General features: G+C 44.6%; 1 protein-coding gene across 1 annotated transcript in view; it reads right to left on the bottom strand.

Moving 5' to 3' along the window:
• Nucleotides 1–22,047, bottom strand: part of LOC127214509 (nucleolar pre-ribosomal-associated protein 1-like) — a 68,763-nt gene that overhangs the window by 13,707 nt on the left and 33,009 nt on the right. Inside the window, 12 exon segments of the mRNA XM_051174907.1 lie at nt 353–546; nt 3,540–3,598; nt 5,328–5,514; nt 6,433–6,631; nt 7,173–8,022; nt 8,488–8,667; nt 8,906–9,052; nt 9,054–9,128; nt 10,530–10,571; nt 10,573–10,727; nt 11,657–11,821; nt 12,380–12,518. Coding sequence (XP_051030864.1) covers nt 353–546; nt 3,540–3,598; nt 5,328–5,514; nt 6,433–6,631; nt 7,173–8,022; nt 8,488–8,667; nt 8,906–9,052; nt 9,054–9,128; nt 10,530–10,571; nt 10,573–10,727; nt 11,657–11,821; nt 12,380–12,518 — 2,392 coding nt within the window.

The following is a 22,047-nucleotide window of genomic DNA, read 5'->3' as shown; positions in this document are numbered from 1 at the left end:
GGAAGTTCTAGCCCTTCCTGCTGTCATTCAATCCTCCCTACGAGATTCACGAGGTTAACCCATTCCTCTCAGGGCAAATGTCCATACTCAATTTCCCATCCTTCCCAACTTGTCCTGATTCCCACACTTTAACGCCAACTTATGACAGGCCCACATGGGCCTCCACAGAACCACTCTAAACCAGACAAAGACTCAAAGCAAGTGGCAACTTCTGTGTCACTTATGACTGAGAAGACCGAGGTGCATGTCTGGACCCTGGATCTGATACAGACCCTGAAAACAAGCAGTGCGTGGCTAGCAGGAAGAAACTGAGACAACAGCTGCCATGAGCTGGGAGGGCAGTGTGGGTCACCTTTTCCGTGGCTGTCCACATTGCCCACTTCTTCAGATGTCAGCATGGTTGGCAGAAACAGAGAGTGCTGTGTGAGCATCATGTGCAACACAGGGAGCTGGACAAGTTTCATGTGTACGGAGCTTTCTGGACTATACAGGAGCTCCATGGCATCAAGCAGAGTCTTCAAAAAGGTGAGGTCCTGGTACTGAAATCTGGAAGGACAAGCAAAGGGAAAAAGTGCCATGAAGGGAAGTTTATTTTTTAAGAAACAACATTTGTTCTTAGAATGTCAGAAGTACGAAGACAGAATTTTACAGTGACTGTGTATCCATTCATCACCTGGTTCTTTCAGTGACATGACTTCAGATTTGTTTAGTCACAGGCCTGTCTGTCTACCGTGACAGGTGTGGTAGAATAGTATTTTAAGATATGTGACTTTTGTTTATGCTACATTTGTTTAACTCTGTGAAACTGAGATTCTTTGTCTAAAACCCTGATGGTCTAACAAGAAGCTGAACAGCCAATAGAGAGACAGGAGCAAGGGTAGGCGGGGCTGTAAGGCACAGAGGACAAATAAAAGAAGAACCAAGGAAGATGAGAAGCAATGAACGAGAGAACAATGAGCAAGGGGAAAAGGATGTCTGGGGCCAGATACCCAGCCACCCAGCCACCCAGCCACCCAGCCACCCAGCCACCCAGCCACCCAGCCACCCAGCCACCCAGCCACCTAGCCACCCAGCCACCCAGCCACCCAGCCACCCAGCCACCCAGCCACCCAGCCACCCAGCCACCCAGCCACCCAGCCAGACACGGAGTAAGAAAAAAAGTAAGATATACAAAAGCAAAAAAGATAAAAGCCCAGAGGGGAAAGGTAAACAGAATAATTTAAACATAAAAAAGCTGACAAGAAGCAAGCCAAGATAAGGCCGGGCATTCCTAAGTAAGAATATGACCCCATGTAGGATTTATCTGGGAGATGGTGGGCCCCAAAAAGAGCTAAAAGAGTAAAACATCACACAACAACAGGGATCACTAACCTACATCATGAGGAGATTCTGTCATGATACAGACATCACAGAATGGCCAGAAAGAGACTAAGAGAGCTACATAATCACATGTGGGATCACCATCACATATAAGGTGATCTTTGATCAAGCCATTTTATGTGGCATGTGGCTCAATTTTCTCTGTGGCACAGACATCAAAAAGAACTTTCTGTTTAGTCAAGTCAGCAGGCAGAACTGAGCACAATTCAGTGGACTCTACTAGGTCAGCCTCCCTTGTTCCTTTAGCCATTTGAACTACACCAAGCTGTATGTAAAATCCCTTCAAACCCCACTAAAGGGAAAGATCTATGAAGAACTCTTGTAGCCCTCTCTATGTCAAATTAGGAGTCCCTGTACTTGTCAGGAAGGGAACAGGAAGGTCCATGCTGTACCAGTTCCCCCAGACACACTGACGGAAAGCTTTGAAACAGAGGTGTGGTTACAGATATGCACCTGTAATCCTAGCACTTTCGAATAGGCTTCAGGGTTGGAGGGAGCTTCGGCTATATACTCAGTCTCAAAAGAGGGAGGGAGAAAGAGAGAGGGAGGATGGGGAAGAGAGAGAGAGGAGGAGACAAAAATAATGACAATGAGGGGGCTGGCCGGAGAGTGGAGAGATGGCTCAGTGGTTAAGAGCACTGGCTGCTCTTCCGGAGCACCTGGGTTTAATTCCCAGCGCCGACATGGTGGCTCACAACCACATATAATGGAATCTAATGCCCTCCTCTGGCAAACAGAGCAGACAGAGCACTCATTACATACATACATACACTCATACATACATACACAGATTCATACATACATACATTCACACATACAAACATTCATACCTACACACATACATGCATACATACAAACATTCACACATACATACATTCACACACATACATACACACAAACATTCATACCTACATACATATATACATACAAACATTCACACACACATTCATACATATATTCACATATATACATGCATACATACAAACATTCACACACATTCATACATATATTCACACATACAAACATTCATACCTACATACATACATTCACACACACATACATACGTACATATATTTATACATACAAAGAAGAAATAAGAAATATTGATTGATGGCAGTATTTAACCTGGAAACATTCTTTATGTCTTTCTTCTGCATGACATTTCCTCTGGCATTATATCACAAATGATCAGGAAATGAAGATTATAGGTACCATACATCATTTCATGATTCTCTGACTAGAGCAAATGTGAGGGAGGTCACATTAACTCTCCTGCATTCCCGCTAGGAAAAGTCTCTCAACTTTGCTCACCTAGGGACATTCAAAGTCACTAGGATGTAACAGTCCGCAGGCCCCCCACCAGCTCTCTAGTAAAATGAGTACCAATATGCACCCACTGACATGGGAGTCACTGCAGGGGCCACAAAGAAGGGGAGGGTGCAGAGAATAGGTAGAGTCCACCAGCAGGGACCCACTGTACAATATAGAGATGGGATTGTACATCTTTATGTTTTAAATTAGAAACACGAGTAAAAAAAAAACATGATATGAAAGTTCAAAATATCAAACACATGTAATAACACTCTGAACTTGGAACATACTTTGCCACATAAAGGAGCTGATGGCTACAGCTCAGTGGTATAAAATGAAAAAACCACACGCTGAGCAGAGCCTTGGAAGATAACCATGAGGTGGGGCGGAAGGGAAAGACGGGGATTGATTAAGAGTAACAGAGAAAACCGACACTCACTGAGTGTGAGTGTGTACATGTCCCAGCATGCATTTGGAGGTCCGACAAGTGGGTCCTGGGCCAGTATCAAACTCAGATTGTCTGGCTTGGCAGCAAGCACCTTTATCCACTGACCCATCTCAACAGCCTGGTTTCTTTTCTTGAGATAAAGTCTCATGAAGCCCAGTCTGGTCTTGAACCTGCTGTGTAGCTCAGGATGACTGCAAAACTCCTCCCAAGTGCTGCATTACAGATATGCAATCTCGGGTCTTTTCCACTTTTGTGTTCTGGAATGTTTTTCTCCTTTACAGACAAGGCTGACAGCTGTGCTGTGACTGGTACTCTAATGACAAGCTGACAAGACAAGACGTGTGCGGCTGGAACACTCCACACCTTTGTAAGTAGCACCTAGAAGATCAAATCAACTTACCTGAGTCCGGTCTTCACAAACTGCTGCCAGTCACCAGGGTCAACGTCTTTAAGTGCATGCTGGGAAAAAGCAAGCAATACGCACATGAAACCTATCAGTGAGCAGAGCACACCAGCGTGCAGTCTTCAGGGAACAGGTGACCCAGCTCCAGTTCTAACTCCCTGAATCAGGATCAGGGAAAGCCCTGCGAAACAGCCTACTGAGTCCATCAGTCTAGCCCTCAGCTACTCCAGCCACCTATTGCCATTCCTGCCGACACCAGTGGGCAGAGACAGGACAATGATCTTTCAACAAAGGCCAACATGCAGATTCTGGATTTACAGCAAATATAATCAAAGCCCCCAAACCACACAGGGCTTTGTCTAAGACAGGGTCTCATGCAGCCAGCCTTGAACTAACTTTGAACTTCTAACCATCCTGCCTCTACTTCCTGAGTGCTAGGATTACAGGTATGAGTTAGCACGGTTTTATTCAGTGCTGGTGATGGAACCCAGGATTTTGTGCATGCTGAGCAAGGGCTCAGGCCACTGAGCTACAACCCTGTGTTTTTTAAAAAGTAGTACTGACATTTTATTAGCATACCCACGAACACCAAACATTCAAAGGGACATTTCCCAAGTGACCTTGTTATGTTTCCTTCCCTACCTTTTTACACAGCACTGGTAGATTTGCAATTAGCCTTTTATTGAGGAACTAGTGGGAAATACTCTCACCCAACCCAGGAACAGTGTACAAAGGGAAGAGGTCTGTGGGACATGAGGCTCAATGCTGGCCTTGAGTCCTTAGTTCACTCAAGTCACAGCCTCCACCAAGGCCAGCCATGTGTGGGGCCCTCAGGGCTGAAGACTGTGAGCAAACTCCCAGGGCACTGGGCCCTGCACTGAGGACTTCTCTGACTCATCACATGCTTAAATCCTGTCTCTTTGCCCCAACAACTGCTCTTTCAGTAATCCACCTGGGTATAACTGAGCAAATGTACAAGGGACTATGGTGGTCAGTGCTGAGCTTGACAGGATCTAGAATGATCTGGAAGACAAAAGCCCCTGGGTATGTCTTGGGGGAGTTTCTAACACTGAAAATTCAGTTTTATCTCAATTGCATGCATGCAGAGATAAACGTCTCTAGGATATTCATTCACCTAACATGGCGGAACAGGGTTTCCCTGGTGCTGGTGGCAGGATTCTGTGGATGGAATGTGGGGACCTACAGGTGCTCATCCAGCACTCTACCACTCGGCTACACTACAGCTCTGCACTGCTGAAGATTTATGATCACAAACCAGTAGATCTAAATTTCCATGGGATTGGTGGAAAGAGCGATAGACACCATACATGGGTTACTACTGAGCAGTCAAATCTCACTTCTCACTGCCCTATCTGTAAAGAATCATTTAACCAAGAGCAGAGAGACTCAAGGGTACATGCTCAAATCATGCCTTGTTTGGGTTCCTGTTACTTTACATTCACCAATCTATGATAAAACAAATGAAGTCAGAAAATACAGCTTGTAAAGTTTCTTTATATATATATATATATGTATATATATATATATATACATACATACATACATATATATATATATATATATATATAAAATCTGATAAAATCCAACATCCACTCCTGGTAAAAGATGGCTGACAAACTCAGTGCCTTTCCACCCACTCTGTCCCTAGACATCACTCCCTTCATTTCTAAGCATACAGCTAGAAACGGAACTTTGAACCTGGCTTGTCTGGCTCAGTGTCCCCTCAGCACATAACCAGGGTCTACCTCTAGGAGGGACACTTACCAACAACTTGCTTACACGGAGCAGCATTGGCTTCTCTTGCTCCTGGGTGCTTTCATCCCCTGGCTCCCTGGCACTGAAGGACACAACCAGCCACTGCACACAGGACCCCAGGAGGGTCTTCCTCCAGGCACCCAGCTCTTCTGCGGACTCTGCCAAGGCTGCTGAGACATAGTCAGCCACGATCCAACTGCAGCAGGAGACCAGGTGGCAGCGTTACACTGCGAAGGGCTGCCTGCACGGCACAGAGCCCACACTACCCACTCTGTCAGTGGGGTCAACACACCAGCTCACCAGAGAAAGAACAGTCTCTCCACACTAATTCTGCACGTGCGTGCCTGAGACATAGTTCCTCTAGGTATAGGATTTTTACTGGGTTGGAAGTTACTATCTTTTTTTTTAGACATAGTTTCTTTATTGATTCTTTGGGAATCTGACACCATGCACCCTAATTCCACTCATTTCCTACCCCCCCATATCCTTTTCTTACCAACCCCCTCAGTGCCTCTAAAAGAAAATTTTTTAAAACATGAAAACAACTAAACAAACAAAAACAAGAAGAAAACAACCCAAACACACAAAAAACGACCCCTTTTCTTCCCCTCTCCTGCCTCAATTACCTCTTCCCTCATCCTGGTGGCAACAGGAGCAGTGTGTCACACACACCCTTGTGTCTAATCAGCTTTACTAGCAAATGTTTGTTGCAACGAGTCTTCTCCAGATTCATTCTTAACTAGGGTCTCTCCCGACCTCTGTACTAGTGACACACAGGGCCTGGTGCTTTCTCTGGGAGACTGTTCTATGACAGCATGTAGTGGCACTGTCTTCTCTACCCTCTGGAGACCAGAAACCTGACCACCTCACCCAAGTTAGACACTGCAAAACAACTGTGAGGGAAGTCACTCTGGTAGAATACCGCTCTCAGGGCATCAGCCCCAGCCACCCACATGCAGAGATGCATTTCTCCAGCCCTAAGGCTGCTCTAGTCAGAACTGTGGTGGCATCTACTAGCACAGCAGGAAGACAGGCACTCTCCATTCTTGATGCAAACCAAAGAGCAGAGCGACACTAGCAAGGGAAAGCCACCCAAAGGCCTTGGCTTGCATACCTCTTGTGACTATGCAGAGTTGGAAGCAAGGTGGGTAAATGGTCCATGACAGCATGCAGGTCTTTGGTTCTTGCAAATGGAATGAGCTGGGCCATCGCCTCCAGATGTGGCTCATGTTTGCAGAGACCATCAACATGAACAAGCCTGTGTCACACTTACCTCCATAGCGCCTTCAAGACAGGAGTGACAGCAGAGCGCACTAGACAGACACAAAGCAGAGGTTACTGTGCACAGCGCAGGGCACCTATGGAGAAGCAGCTGCCTGTGGGAAATCTCCCTTTAGGAAGCATCTGTCACTCACAATACACAGCAATAACAGAATCACTTTTATGCTTATAAATGGTTAAGTTGGAGGTGATTGGGGACTGGCTTGAGGCTTAGCATGAGGAGAACTGGACTCACACTGCTGAGACTCAGTATGAACTCACTAAGCACTTCCCAGAGGAAAAGGACAGTATAATGGGACACAGGATGGCTTAGCCCTCAGTTACTTTGGCTCAATCGCAAACAGCCAGACCAGCCCCAACTACTGCCCACCCTATCCTGCTTTTGTAACTAGGAATGGATAGGCACCTGGAGCTACAACTTAAGACAGGATATTGAGATGTTCCACCTAAAGAGATCACAGTAAGGAGGAGCAGAACTGTGCCATGCCCCAGAACTGACAGGGTTTAGGATAACAAGCCATTCTGTCTTCCCAGCAGAAACTCCAGGCTGTCCAAAGCCGGTTCTTTCCGTACCTCCTGCTGGCCTCGTGAAGCCTCCTTGAGTCCTGTGCTGGAGATATACATGGATAAGCAGGAGGAAGTCATCCAGGTGCTCCTGCAAGAGCCCCACACCAGGCTGCCCACACCACAGCTCAAACTTCAGTAGGTGGGTGCTGCTGTGTTGCAAAAGCAGGCTGGCAATACCCAGGGATGCCTTTGTCCGTCGGACCAGGCAGTACTCAAGGACATCAGTTGGGACCACAGTGGCCAGCACAGGGTCTCTCTGCAGAGTCTGAAGAAATACAGTGTCCAGCTCATGCTCGGCCAGAGAGGGGAGCAGAGCCCCCAGGCCTCGGACATACTCGGCCCATCAGAGGAGCTCACTGCTCTGCAGCCTATCATGGGGGCTGCTTGTCAACTGTTCTACCAGGGTCTTCCCCAGACTGCTCAGTTGTCTCTCCTTCCCTGGGGACTGTGGGGCTTGCTGGGTCAGCAACTGGGCCTCTGGCAGTCCCAGCAGGGCCAGGGTGACCTCTCGGATCTGGACACTTTCCATGTAGGGATGCAGCTCCCGCAGGGCCTCCAGCTGAGGCAGGGTCTTGGGTGCTGTCGAAGAACTCACAGTCCTGGTGCACAGCTCTCTCAACACACTTTGGGTGACGGCTTCTGAGTACTTTGCCAGGAGGCCCAACTGACCCAGTTTATGGAGAATTGGGGAGCATGTCACCAGCAGCTGAAGGACACCTGCACTCAAGCGGGCTGCTAGGAGCTTCGCAAGGGTGGGGCTGAGCGTGTGTGGAGGCAAGGCTTTCCGTTCCAGGGCTAGAAACCAACTCTCCAGTGTGGGATGTTTAAGGACGGCCACCAGCAACTCCTCTATTGTCTGTAAAACAAGGGCAGGGGCATACTTTATGTGTAACACAGGGTGCTGGGAGGCCACAGCTCCCTGCAAGTGTCCTGTGTTCTCAGGGAACAGCAGGGAGCGCCCTGGGAATCTGCTCTATCTCAGCCCCAAGGGCTGATGCCTCTCAGGCAAGCTGGCAGCACCCTGCCTCATGCACGGGCTCCAGAAGCCCCAGGCAGCATAGAACACAGCTACTTGTCCCTCACCCTGACCCCCACAAGGGCTCAGGGTCCAAATAAGAGCTGAGGACTGACAAGAGGACAAAGGAGTCACTGGAAAGACAGAACCCACACTAAGCGGTCACTGCTGGGCAGGGGTCACATCGTCTTAGCCAGGTTTCTACATTTCTCTAGCCTCCTATAGTGAACACACTTTTAAACTCAGAAATGGATGGCCAGTGCCACAAACAGTGGGAAAAAGGATAAGAGGCTGTGGTGGCAATACCTTGTCAGCAGCCAACTTGAGTGAAGCAACAGACTCCATGTCCAAAAACAGATCAGACTCTGCACCGGCGGCCTCCACTTTCTGCTGGTTCTGGGCATCCAGCTGTTCTGCGTGGACAACCAGGTGCTTAAGAAGATCCAGGAGGAGCTGCAGGAGGGTTGGGCCCACACTTTTGTCCAGCTGTAAGAGGCACATGATGCTCAGACAAAGAAGGGCTGATAAGCCAGCAGAGTCCTGACTGCCGGGCCCAATGGAATCAGCAGGAGACTGGAGGAGCAGGCCAATAAGGCAAGACTCAGGCAGGGAGGAGAGAGGGAGGAGGGGGAGGTGGGGAAGAGGAGGAGGGGGAGGGAGGAAGAGGCGAGGGAGAGAAGAGGGAGGTGGAGAAAGAGAAGGAGGGAGGGGGAGAGGCACTGACCTGGTTGAAGTTTTCCACAGTGCTCTTGAGATACAGCAGCACCTGTGTGGCTGCGCGCAGCACCTGCTGCAGAGTTAGACGCCGGACAGCAGCTAGCAGATGTGTCTGAATGCTCCTGTCCCCAAGAGTGCAGCTCTCATACGATGGATGTTTGCAGCAAGGTGAAGAAGCGAGATGATGACGGGGAAACATGGGGTACAGAGCTGCTGGGCACCTGCAGTGGCTGAGGGATCAAAAGGCACAGAATGGGAAAGAAATCACCTCAGAAGCAAAAGGCTGCACACACCGGTGACAGCTGGGTAAAGTGTAATGAAGGGCATTTCACTAAACATTTGGTATAGCATGGCACCGCCTTCAAGGAAACCCCACCCCAACACTAACAGCCTGACGTCAACCTAGCGCGCTTGACAACAGAGTGCCCAGCACCTAGCATGCAGAATGACAGACCTTTAGTGAGGAGCCAGCCAGGAAAGAACCACTCAGAGCAAAGTCCAGCTTCAAGCAACCTGCCTACCCTGAGTATCTTGTCAAAAGGCCTGGAAAATGGGTAGAAGGAAAAGAAGGATTCAGAGCAGTCCTGGTCTAAACAGGAATTATTCACGTACAACCACCGAGCTGTAATCTCAATCCACGCACAGGACTTAGAACACTTTGCCTTCCCTCAGGTAAAAGCAGCTGTGTACAGATGTTCAGTGGTTCTCAAAGCATGGTCTGAGGTCCAGCACAGCAGAGGCATTCCTTGGGACTGTGACAAAGGCTGACTCTCAAGATCCCAGCCCATACCTGCTAGCTGGGTCGCATTACAGTCAGGGCCTAGTGACCAGGTTTCAATATGCACCACGAAGTGTGAATCCAGCTGCAATCCACTCAACAGAGGGTGGTCACCAACACAGCCCACAGGAGGAGCGGCACTGACCTCAACTGCCTGCTGCCTGTGGGGACCATTCATATGCAGAGGACGATGGCAGTGCTGTCTGGAACCTGATCGAATCCTGCCCCACCTCTAACTGCTGGTGGGAGTTTCCACACTGCAGGTTCCAAATGTGTGTACAAAGGGCCATCAGAGCCTTGAGCACCTCTCAGAAGTAGGGGACCAAGTGGCTTAAATATGCATGGCACACCATCAACATGGCTACTGTCACAAGACCAAGTCCCTGGGTGAACTGTGCTCTTAAGCACAGTTGAAATGGAGAGAATCCACACAAACCCACTTTGTGCCCAAGACAGTTTAGACACAGAGCATCACAGCAAGAATCCTCCTCATCACTCCAGTTACTCTCCAGTTTTAGTGTGGAGCTCATGGGGTTACTGAGGGGCAGGTCTGCTAGACTAGCACACTACGGTCTGTAGAAGACAGTGAAGACAGGCACTCCACCTCACTTGGTAAGGGAAAGGGGAAGAGGCCACTTCTTGTCCTAAACTGAACAGTGATGAGCCAGTTAGCATCCTTAGAGAGCTACACACTCAGGTCAGCAGAGCAGGATGGCTGGCACACCTCTTAAGCAGAGGTGATGGGAAGGCTATGCTCTCACTCTGGGAACTGTACAGCATCTGAACCACACCGCTGCACATCTAGCTATAGCGTCAGGAAGGAACTCTGGGAGGACCAGTAAGTACAGCTCACCAAGACCTCCTGAGCCTGCTCAGGGATCCACAGGCTGTATGTAGTATCTGTGAAACCTGGCAAGCTGATGACAGCAGAGAAAGCTGGCAGGCTGAAACTTGTCATAAGACTGGAGCAGAAGACACAGAGCTAGGGGGTCTCTCTGGGTATGGAGGAGGTCAGTCAGCACGGTAATCAGATATGCCAGGATGCTTTCCCCTGCAAAGGAATTGGCGGGCAGGGTCAGGGAGTAGACTCCTTCTATGACACACTGACACAACCCCCTTCCACATACACATCAGACTCAGGAAAGCTGAATGCCAGCTCCATGAAGGGTCAGATGCCCACATGGGAAGGTACAGGCTCCTGCAGTGTCCCTGGCTCTAGTTCAATATAGAGAGAGCACATGGTCTGATATCAGGTCCTCAGGCCTGCAAGTGGAGATCCAGATATATGTACAGCTAGACCAAAGCTACCCGGGCCAGGACTTGCCGGTGACTCTCCTGTGTTGTCCCCTGCCTTGACACACAGGTCTTTCCAATAGGTACGGTAGGGACACACGCCACCAGTCCCTCTCCAGGAGCAGCGCTCCCCACTTTATCAGGTACTCTGGGATGGGCAGCGTCGCCTTCCCCAGTGACCCTAGACACCACGGCTATGAGACAGCCTATGTCCATGGGTCACTTCCTGGAAGACAACCACCAGAAGAGCCACCTGACCTGTGCTAGTGTATGACAAGGTCTGGAAACAGACGTTTACTCTCAACCCACTGCCCTGGGGGCTCATGTGTTATGGTAAAGTCTGGGTACTCCAGACTCTTATAGTCTGTGCATGCTCTCAGGTCTAAGATACTTGAGAATCTCAACAAACAGCCAAGATTCATCCCTATCCCGAAAGCAGGACTGAGTAGCCCTGAGAAAAACCTCAGGGCAGTGTCAGGCTCTGTGGAGCCGTGTAAACACAGTCTTCCAGAGTCACCCTTCGAAGACTGCTACGAGGCAGCCATGTCACCTGCACACCCATGCCTGGGCTCTGAGCCCAGGCTGAGGGTCCATCACTCTGGGGAATCTGACTGTTGGCCCTTTATACTTTTAGGCCCTGGTATCCCGATCCCAACCTCCGTAGACACCCTGACTATGCACAGGTACCTGCTTTACTTTCTGTCCCAAGGAGAAGCTTATTCCTGGCTTCCAGAGCTGCAGGGACCAGAGCACTGAAGGGGAAGGTGAGCAGAACCATGTCTTCATTTAACCCGATGTCCTCATCCAGGCCCTCGCTGCCTTCCACCAGGACATCTACCATGTCCAGCACATCTGAGATGTAAGAGAGGAGGCTAGCTGATGAAGGAGCCACCACAGGGTCCCACTATAAACAGCCTAAGACAGAAAGAGGCAACAGAATACTTACAAAAGAGAAAAACAAAAGTGTTCAGACTCCCCTCAGGGGAAAATACTTCCTAGGGCCTGGCAGAGGAAGACACTTCCTGCAGTTCCTATGGCATTTGGCAAAGTACAGACAGGTACCCAGCTAAGGCAGTAATTAGAGCCCAGGATCATTACCCCAGGCGTTCGGATCAGAGAGGGCCACAGTACAGACCAGCACTTGGGCATCTAGGTTCAAATCCTGAAGTGGCTAGGAGTAACTGAGAGCCAAAGAGACTCAGCCTCTCTGCCTCCACGTCTTTAACTACATACTAGAGGAGGACAGCAGTACCTTAGAGCTGTTATGAGGTTTCTGTGAGATCCATAAAGAGCTTAAATGTGGCAGTACACAGTAGATAACACAACAGAAATGCCCAGCAGGTAATTTCTCCATACACAGGACAGCATGAGGCTTGTCTTTCATACAGGAGTTCTTGGCACAGAACCTACCATCGATGTGGGAGATGGGAATGCTGACATCATCTGTGTCTTGCTTCCCCACAGTGGCCTGCACAGTGCTGGCTTCCTGAACAAACTCAGAAGCTTTGTCCGTGTATGAGGAAGGGCTCACCACCAGTGTCAGTACAATCTGAACATAAAAGAGGCAGGAGAAGACAGTCAAATGGTGACAAGTAAAGAGGAAAAAAGCCCAAAATGCCCTTGGTCAAAACTAAAGGAAAGAAGATGATGTTAAGTGCCCTTAATAATAATTTTTAAAGCTTTTTGTGTTTTACAATTTTAAAAGCATCTCTTCTAACCTACTGCTTTGAACTTGACTTTTTGGATAACCTTATTCCTTCATATATATATATATATATATATATATATATATATATATATATATATATATATATTGGCTTCAACAGACATTAAATAAACCTTAAGGATGTATTTTAGTTGCTGTTTGTTCAGTAATAGTAACAGGGCAAACCATAGGGATGGAATTTAGACCTTTGATAAGTCATCTCTGACTCTGAAAGGTACTGGTAATGTTAAATCCCTTTCATTTTTATTCTTTGTATCTCTGCTTCTGGTGTATGAATTTTAAGGTTTTCTATGGCATGTAATCTATTCATCATTGTTTCTCTGAGTGTTTGAATTTCCTGGACAATATAAACTCTTAAGGATTTCATTAAATTAGTCAGTTTCATGTTCTCACTCTCTTTTTTTTATATGATTCTGGAGATTTAATATTGTCATCCTTAGAGATTATCTGAATGGCATGTAGATTGCTTTTCCAAAACAATGTTCTGCCTGCTAGCTTGTCATTAGTCTCAGACATAAAACAAAATTTTTTCCGTTAATATTTCAATTTTATGTTCCACTTTTTGCATTCTGTTTATCTGATCATCAGCTATGGAACTAAATTTTTCTGTTAGCAGGCCAGTTGTATGTTTAATATTTTGCATTATTTGCAGAATCGCCATTGATTTTTTTAAATGTCATGAATCCTTTTTTTCTAAGCTCTCATTATTAGTCTGTAAAGTGTTTTCAGTGGTATGAATCCCTTTTCCTAAACAACATTACCAGTTTGTAAAAGGTTGTATGATTTCTATACGTTCCTCATTATTTGCTCTATTGTCAGACCATTTCTTTAAGGATATTATATGGATTATCAAGTTAATGGCCACCATGAATAATAAATATTTTCAACGTAGGTCATAAACCTATTCCAAAATTCCATCCATATTAGAAAATAAAAGGTTTTTTACCTTCTGTATGTTAATATTATCTGCCACTGCTGTGGGGTAGTTAATTGTACCTTAAGTAGATCCCTGGAACATGGAGATTTGAGAAATTATTGGCTCACATAGAACCTTGCAGCCTGGTGAGCAAATATGAGCAGAAAGCAAAACCACTGCAACTCAAAGCTTTGGGATACTTTCCAAAGATGCATGCCTGCAAATCCACACCACAGAAAGAGCCCAGCCAAGACAGGCCTCAGAAACTGAAAACTCAGTGGATGGAGCAATATATAAAAGCCATGGGCTTTTCAACCAGCCACATGGGGCAGTTGTGAGGACCCATGCTAGCAGGTTGGACGCCAAGTGAAGGTGAGTATGTAACTATTTCACTAGACCCAAGATAAATGATAAATGGGTGTTTATTGGAGAACAATTACACAGACAAATACAAAGAAATGTGGGAGTATTTCCCTGCTCTTCTTACCAGATCAATGAACCCACCATAAGGAGTGTGCCAAGCAAAGCCATGCCTCAAGCTTCCCTCTTTCTGCTTCCCTGTTGGGTGTGACCATTGTTACAAGTTCAGTGCAAGACTGCTACATAAGAGATTCTACTAAAATCAGGAACAAGACTCTCCATACTCTCTAAATCTATTTAATATAGTACTCAAAGTTCTAGCTGGAACAATAAGACAACAAAAGGATATCAAGAGGCTACAAACTAGAAAGGAAGAAGTCAAATATTCACTATTTGCTAGTGTACATAAGTGACCCCAAAAGATCTATAAAGCTGACTGATTATAATAATGTGGTACAATGCAAAATCAACTTATAAAAAACAATAGCCCTCCTATATACATATGATAAAAGGGGTGTGAAACACCTCAGAGTAACATCACCCTTTATAGTAGCCACAAACAACATAAAATATATTGGAGAAACTCTAACCAAAGAAGACAAAGACCTGAATAACCAGTACTTTAAGGCTTTTAATAAATAAATTATAGATTTTAAAAATGGAAAGATTTCCCATGCTCTTGGATAGGGAGGAAGTACATAATGAAAATGGCAATCTTAGCAAAACCAATCTACTGATACAATGCAATTCCCATTAAAATATCACCCCAATAATTCATAGAACCTGAAAGAGAAATACTCAACTTCATATGAAAAAAATTAAAAAACAAACAAACAAACAAACAAAAAAACAGAATAGCACATACAATCCTATACAAAGAACTTCCAGAGGCATCACAATTCCTGACTTCTAACTCTATGATGAAGCTATAATGATAAAAAAAAAACATGGTATTGGAATAAAATCAGATGGTTGGATCAATGGAAATGAATCAAAGACACTGACATTAATCCACACACCTGTGAACACCAGATTTTTGAAAAATGGTACAATGGAAAAGAGAAAACATCTTTAATAAATAGTGCTGGCATAACCGGATGAGAGAGAGAGAGAGAGAGAGAGAGAGAGAGAGAGAGAGAGAGAGAGAGAGAGAGAGAGTCATTAGGTAATTCTATATGTACATCAACCATACAAGCAGGCTGTCTTGTAGGCTCAGTCGAGCCAGGTTCTCCCTAAACCTGTGGTTGGCTTTCGTGCTCACACCCTGGTCTTGACTGTCAAATACACTGGATTCTCCACTACAAGTGAAGAAGTTTCTTCACAAGAATCCTTTCTTCAACTCTGTTCAGGAACTCCCACCCTACCTTGTAGTTTATGTCAAGCCCCAGCTTTTCTTCTTGAGCATTTCAGTTCTATCTCTCCACTGCAAGTGAGGCTGGAACTTCCTGAGTTGACTCTCCTGGCCCCTCTGAATGTCAAGCCTCAGATGCTTTTCTTTGTCTCAACTAAAGAATGTCACTCAACAGAGTCATCGCCATCCTCCTAATATTGTCTCTAGGAACTCACCTCCCAGAACAGCTTTCCATCATGTGTTCCCACTGGTTCACAATGGAGTCTTTAGAAACTTCAAAGCCTACCCCTAGGGACACACCTTCTCCAAAAGGCCATACTTCCTAAGCCTCCCACAAAAGTTTCACCAACTGGGTACCAAATAGCAAAAATGAACTTAAACACAAACTACTACACTTGCTTTTGTCATCTCTACACACCCAAATCTATCTATACACCTGCTCATTGAGTATGAACCTTGTCTAGTGAGCTTCAAAGAATTTCATCCATCAGAGCCATCCCCATGCTCCTTGTGCTACCTCTTCTCATGCATCTTCTGTTGTATCTTTTCCTGGTGAATTCAACAAGCACCAAGATCTTGTGTGCCATCTCTACTACTGTAAACCTGCCCCTGTAGTTACACAGGGCACACTGGATTTAGTTAATGATATAAAAAGCATTGCCTGTCAGAGCTGTCCCCACACTCCAAAGGCATAACTCTAGAAGCCCAGATATTGTACTGGTTTCCTTGGTAATAATAGCAGTAACTCTCCCACCCTGCCAGCACCATATGTATGCCCTGAATCTTAGCTCTGCTTACAGAGTTCCAGTACAGGGTTTCTAAGATGAGTTCTCCCATCATCAAGACTATACATTTGGTCCCCAAACTCCCAGGACTAGCTCCTGATGTGTGAAGATCATGCATTGAGTTTGCCTGGTTAGTTCCAAGAATATCACCTGCCTGTGTCATCCCTACACTCCCATGCCTGTTTGCAGGGATGCATTTCCTGAGATGGATTTCTATGTGTTCTCTAAAACCAAAGCATACCTGATGCATTGCCACACCCAAGACCCTGATCTGGGTGAACAGACGGCTCACTGTTTTTGTGATGAACTTCTTGAGAAGTTCTGAACCCAATACCAAGCTTGCAATCTCTGTCATAGCACTGGTTAAACAATTCATAGACTGAATTTCCCTTCAGAAAACTCCAGAACCAAGTCATCCTGTACCATTTGTAGATCCCAGATCAATGTCTGAAAATGCCCAGCGTATATAATCTACATGGTGAGGTCCAATGAACCTCAACTGCCAATGCTGTCTCTATTTCCAGAACTACCCTGATCACATGGATCCTACATAAGGTTTTCCTGGTTAGTGCTCCTTGGGTAGATTTGCCTAGATACAAGACTGCCTATCCATATTCCAAGCTCTAAAAGCACAGTGATCACATTTCTTTGCCTAACGATGTTCCATACAACCTCATCTGCTAGCACTATTTCCAATGAACCAAGTATGGCTTTGGTCATGCAGTTCTGGTTTGGTTTGCTTTTTTTTGAAACAGGGTTTCTCTGTGTAGCTTTGGATCCTGTCCTGGAACTAGCTCTGTAGAGCAGGCTGCACTCGAACTCACAGAGATCTGCCTGCCACGCCTCCTGAGTGTTGGGATTAAAGGCATGCATCACCAATGACTGTGGTCATGCAATTATGGAATTGGATTTTCCTGGAGTGTTCCCTCAGACTCAAGGTCATCTGTGCCATCTCCACATTTACAAGCTTGTGTCCAGATGTGAAATACAGCCACTAGTTTTGGTTCACGTGATCCCTATAACCTATCCAGAACCTGACTTGCCAGCACCACTCTAACCACTCACTCAGGAATAGTTCTAGGCAAGCAAATTCTGCATTGGTTGTTCCTGTCAAGTTCCACCATGAAAAATCTGCATGTGCCAAATAACTACTCCAAGACCTAGCTGTGGACAAGTGATACTTCTAAGAGCCATGCCTCATGGCACCAACAAAACTCATGGGACTAGTTCCAGTGTCTTACCACCTGGCTTGGATTTATGTCAATTCCTCCAGACCCAAGCTCATATGGACCACCCCTACAGTTCCAGTTCTCAATAAGTTCAAACAGTTCCTATATTTGCATTCATTGTCAGGTTACATCTCCTATATAGTCTGTACATTCTATACCCTATCTGTGCATCACACACTGGTTCTCTGACAACTCTTTGCCAGAAAACCACCTGTAGAATTATCCCTATATTCTTCTCTCTAGCTGCCTCAAGCAGTCCTGAACAGTGTTCCCTGGGTGAGTATCCCATAATCAAACCAATACCTTCTATCTCTCTACCCTGCGTGGTATAGCTCCAATGCACAAACAGAACACCAGCTTTGATTTGTGAGTAGCCAAGAACCCTGTCTACCAGCTCTATTCCCACACTATCATGCCAGCTCTAGTCACATAGCAACTACACCAGCTTTCTCAGGTGAAATGATCAAAACCACTCCTGTCTGTGTCTTCTTCATATTCTAAATAATAAGTCTCAACATGCAGTCTTTGCTCATGCTTGATTAGCTTTGCTGAATCTTACTTGCCAACATCAGCACCATTGTGCCATGCATAGCTCCTGTTACATAGCACCTGAACTGTCTCTCTAATGTGAGCCCCTAAAACTGCTGGTCTATGCAATCATCATAGTCCCATACCTAGCCTTGCACCCATAAATCATGCACACATATTGCCTGATATGCTTGTCAAAGCCTATCAGTATCATCTTGATTCTCTCGGGAATATCTAAGGTCATTGCATTACTCAGTGTGTGTGTGTGTGTGTGTGTGTGTGTGTGTGTGTGTGTGTGTGTGTGTGTGTGTGTGTTTGTGTGTGTGTGAAGGGCATTTATTAATGTAGCTTATAGGCCTTATCACAGAAATTGCAACAATGGCTTTGTCCCAACAGAACACTAAAGTAAACAATAGATTTTCAGTCCACAATGATGGATGTTTCAATTGGTCTTCAGTATGTGTCACAATCCCCAAAGTGGAGGCTCTGATACAAGTGATGATATATATATATATATATAGAGAGAGAGAGAGAGACAGAGAGACATAGAAAGAGAGAGAGAGCACAAGCAAGATACTGTGAGAAAGTGTGGTCCAGATATAAAGTGAATATTTCTACCTCCAAATATCTAAATTTACAGTGGGTCGTCTGATTTCAAATAATCACATCAATAATAAAACACACACAGATATATCTGACAGTCTTAGTTAGGGTTTCTATTACTGTGAAGAGACACCATGGCCATGGCAACTCTTACAAAGGAAAACGTTTAATTGGGAATGGCTTACAGTATCAGACGTTTAATCTATTTATCATCATGGCAGGAAGCATGGTGGCATGCAGACTGACATGGCGCTGGAGAAGGAGCTGAGAGTTCTGCATCTGGATCTGCAGGCAGCAGAAAGAGACAATGCAACACTTGGCCTAGCATGGATATACAAGACATTTAAGCCCATCTCCCCCAATGAAACACTTCCTTCAAAAAGCCATACCTACTACAAAAAAAAAATCACCTCCTTAAAATGTCACTCCCTGAGAATGGGATACTAAAATCACTCACTGTCACTGTGTAAGGATCAATATGCAATTTAAGAAATAGTCATGTTTTTTGTTTGTTTGTTTTTTTTTTTTTTACAAACTTATGTGCCTATGTGTTTGGTACACAGATGTTAATAATTCTAATCCCTTAGTGGTGGAATTTTCTTTTGATGAGTATGTAGTGTCCTTCCCTATTGCTTCTGATTAGTTTGGGATTGAAGTCTCTTTTCTCGGGTATCAAAATGACTATGCTGGTTTGCACCTTAAGTCCATTTCTTAGAATATCTTTTCCATCATTTGACCCTGAGTTAATGTCTGGCCTTGATGGTGAGCCATGTTTCTTGAATGCAATTGTAGTATGGATCCCATTTTCACATCCACTCTTTCAGTCTGTGTATTTGGGGGGGGAGGATAATTGTGACCACTGATGACTAGAATTATCAGTGATCAGCGTTTGTTGATTCCTGTTATCTGTTGTCTTGTTGTGTATCATCCAGCTACTGCACTTTTGATTAGCTGCTCCTGGACTATTTATTCCACGTGAACTCTTGGATGTAGTACACTTGGGTGGATGTTTTCTCTCTGTGGGGCTGGATTGAAGGGATTTCTCTCCGTAGGGATGGATTTGTAGATAGATAAATTTGGCTCTATTATAGAATTGGCTTAAATTTGGTTTTTATTATACAATATCTAATTTTTTCATATGTTGTGATGGAAAACTTTGATTTGTATAGTATTCTGGGCTAGCATCTATGGTCTCAGCTTATTCAGAACACCTTTCCAGGCCCTATGCCTTTTATATAATCCCTTGAAATGTCAGGTATTATTCTAATAGGTCTAAATTTTACTTGGTCATTTCCTCTTTTAGCTTTTAATATTATGTCTCTATTCTATATGTTTGTGTCTTGCTTATTATGTTTCAGGAGTGATTTATTTTCTGGTCCAGTCTACTTGGAATTCTGTATGCTTCTTACACTTTTATGGGCATCTCTTTCTTTCAGTTAGAAAATGTTTCTTCTGTGATTTTGTGAAAATTATTTTCTGTACCTTTGACCTCTGTTTCTTTTCCTTCTTTTCACATTATTCACATATTTTTTTTTTCTTTTCACAGCATCTCAGAATTTCTAGATGTCTTGAGTCTGGAGATTTTAGATCCAACACTCTTTAGAAGAGGGTATCTATTTCTTCTTCCTGGTCTTCAGTGCAAGAGATTCTGTCTTCCATCACATGTATTTTGTCAGTAAGACTTGCCTCTGAAGTTCCTGTTCACTTTCCTAAATTTTTTCATTTCCAGAATTGCCTCAGTTTGAGATTTCTTTATGGATTTTATTCCTAGCTCAGGTCTTGAACTGTTTCATTATTTTCCTCCATTCCTTGTTGTTTTAAATATATTACTCTATCATGTTCATAAAGGCTATTTTTCAGTTGTATAGGAAGACTCAGGAACTGCTGTTGTAGGGTTTCAGGGCTCTGGTGGAACCATATTGTCCTAGTTATTAGTGATTGTGTTTTTATGCTGACATCTAAGCACCTGGGGACTGAGAAGGCTCTAATTCTAGGTGCTGATATGTCTTCTTACTTAGATATTTCATTCCTTGGTTTTGGGTTAACAATTAAGACAGAGCTAGCCAACAAGAAACTAGAACCTGGACAATAGCATTGTATCAAATACAGAGTCTCTGTGCATTATTTGGGGCTGGCGCGGCAGCAGGACAAGATCAGGCAGCAGGCGGAAAAACCATACTTCTTACAGTTGGGGGCTGATATAAAGCAATGAGTTGGGGAGGGAAGTTAGGAGGGGAATATATATGTGATCAACTGCAGATGGGACCAGAGGAAGGAAGGCTAAAACAGGTGTTCCACTGGAGAGATAGGGATGAATCTGGGATTTGGATTTCGAGGAGCAGATGTAGATGTGAATATCTACAGTCAGCCTGCCTGCTTCCCTGAGCAGAATGCACAAGGCTACCCATTAAAGTGTGTACACTGATGTTCTATTTCAGGCATGTTTAGAGCTGTATGAGTGATTTCATCTGTGTTGTGGTAAATGAACATTAGATTGCTGCAGTAGCAATGCATCAGCTTTTGCAAAGTTGCCACTGTGTTATATTTTAGATCGAGATGCACATACTCTACTAGATTTTTTTACATGTTCCGCGATGTGCTAGTGTATCCTTGTGTGCTTCTGTCTAATACTTCCAAGAGTGCTACTTTTTAACAACCTGAGACCTGCTATCATATTGCATTACTGTGCATTTCTATAATAGTACATGTGTGTACTGCTGTAATCAGTCATCCATGTATGCTGTTTTACAAAAATATCCATGACTACTACTATAATATCCCTCTTGCACTTCAATTCCATTAAGTTCTATTGTATGAGTACATAATCTCTACTGCTGGCCTTGGCTTTACTGATGTTCTAGTAAATGCACAATACTCCTACACTAGTATGTCAATGCTAACTGAACTACTTCTACACGAATTCTTAAATGACAAGGTGCCATTAAATAATAATATTCTCAGATGCATTGATTTTTGTACATCTGGGTACATTCCATTAGTACGAAAACCATTCTTTCTGTTGTTTCATTAGGATCATTTGAACAGTGTATATGCTGATCGGTCTCAGGTGAGTTTTTAATTATTTTAGACACTGAATTTTTTTTGAATGTTCGAATTTTTGAAGTCTGAGAGCTTTTAAAATTATGTATTTCTAAGTATCACAACTTTAATTGAGACCTAGGGGATAACCAAGAAAGACAACATTCTGGCTTAATACTGAAGCTTTTATGTGAAGTTGGTAAGGTCTCAATGGTTTTGATTGGTAATTTGCCACCTTGACATAAACTAGGATCAGCTGGAAGGAGGGAGCCTTAACTGAGAAATCACTTTCATCTGATTGGCCTGTAGGGAAGATTGTGAAGCATTTTCTTGATCAATGTGTCAGAGCCCTGCCCACTAGAGTTCCAGTCATACCTGTTGGGTTATATTGACATATATATATATATATATATATATATATATATATATATATATATAGCAAGTTTAGTGATCAATAGGCAAAAAGTTAGGTTCTACCTTCTCTCCATGGCCTCATAGTCAGATATTTCCTTGAGGTTCCTGCCTGGAGTTGGAAAGTATA

This window comes from Phodopus roborovskii, unplaced genomic scaffold, assembly GCF_943737965.1.
Source record: "Phodopus roborovskii unplaced genomic scaffold, PHOROB, whole genome shotgun sequence".
In the NCBI taxonomy this organism is placed as follows: domain Eukaryota; kingdom Metazoa; phylum Chordata; class Mammalia; order Rodentia; family Cricetidae; genus Phodopus; species Phodopus roborovskii.
The sequence above is the reverse complement of the archived record's forward strand: the minus strand, read 5'-3'. Positions and strand labels throughout refer to the sequence as shown.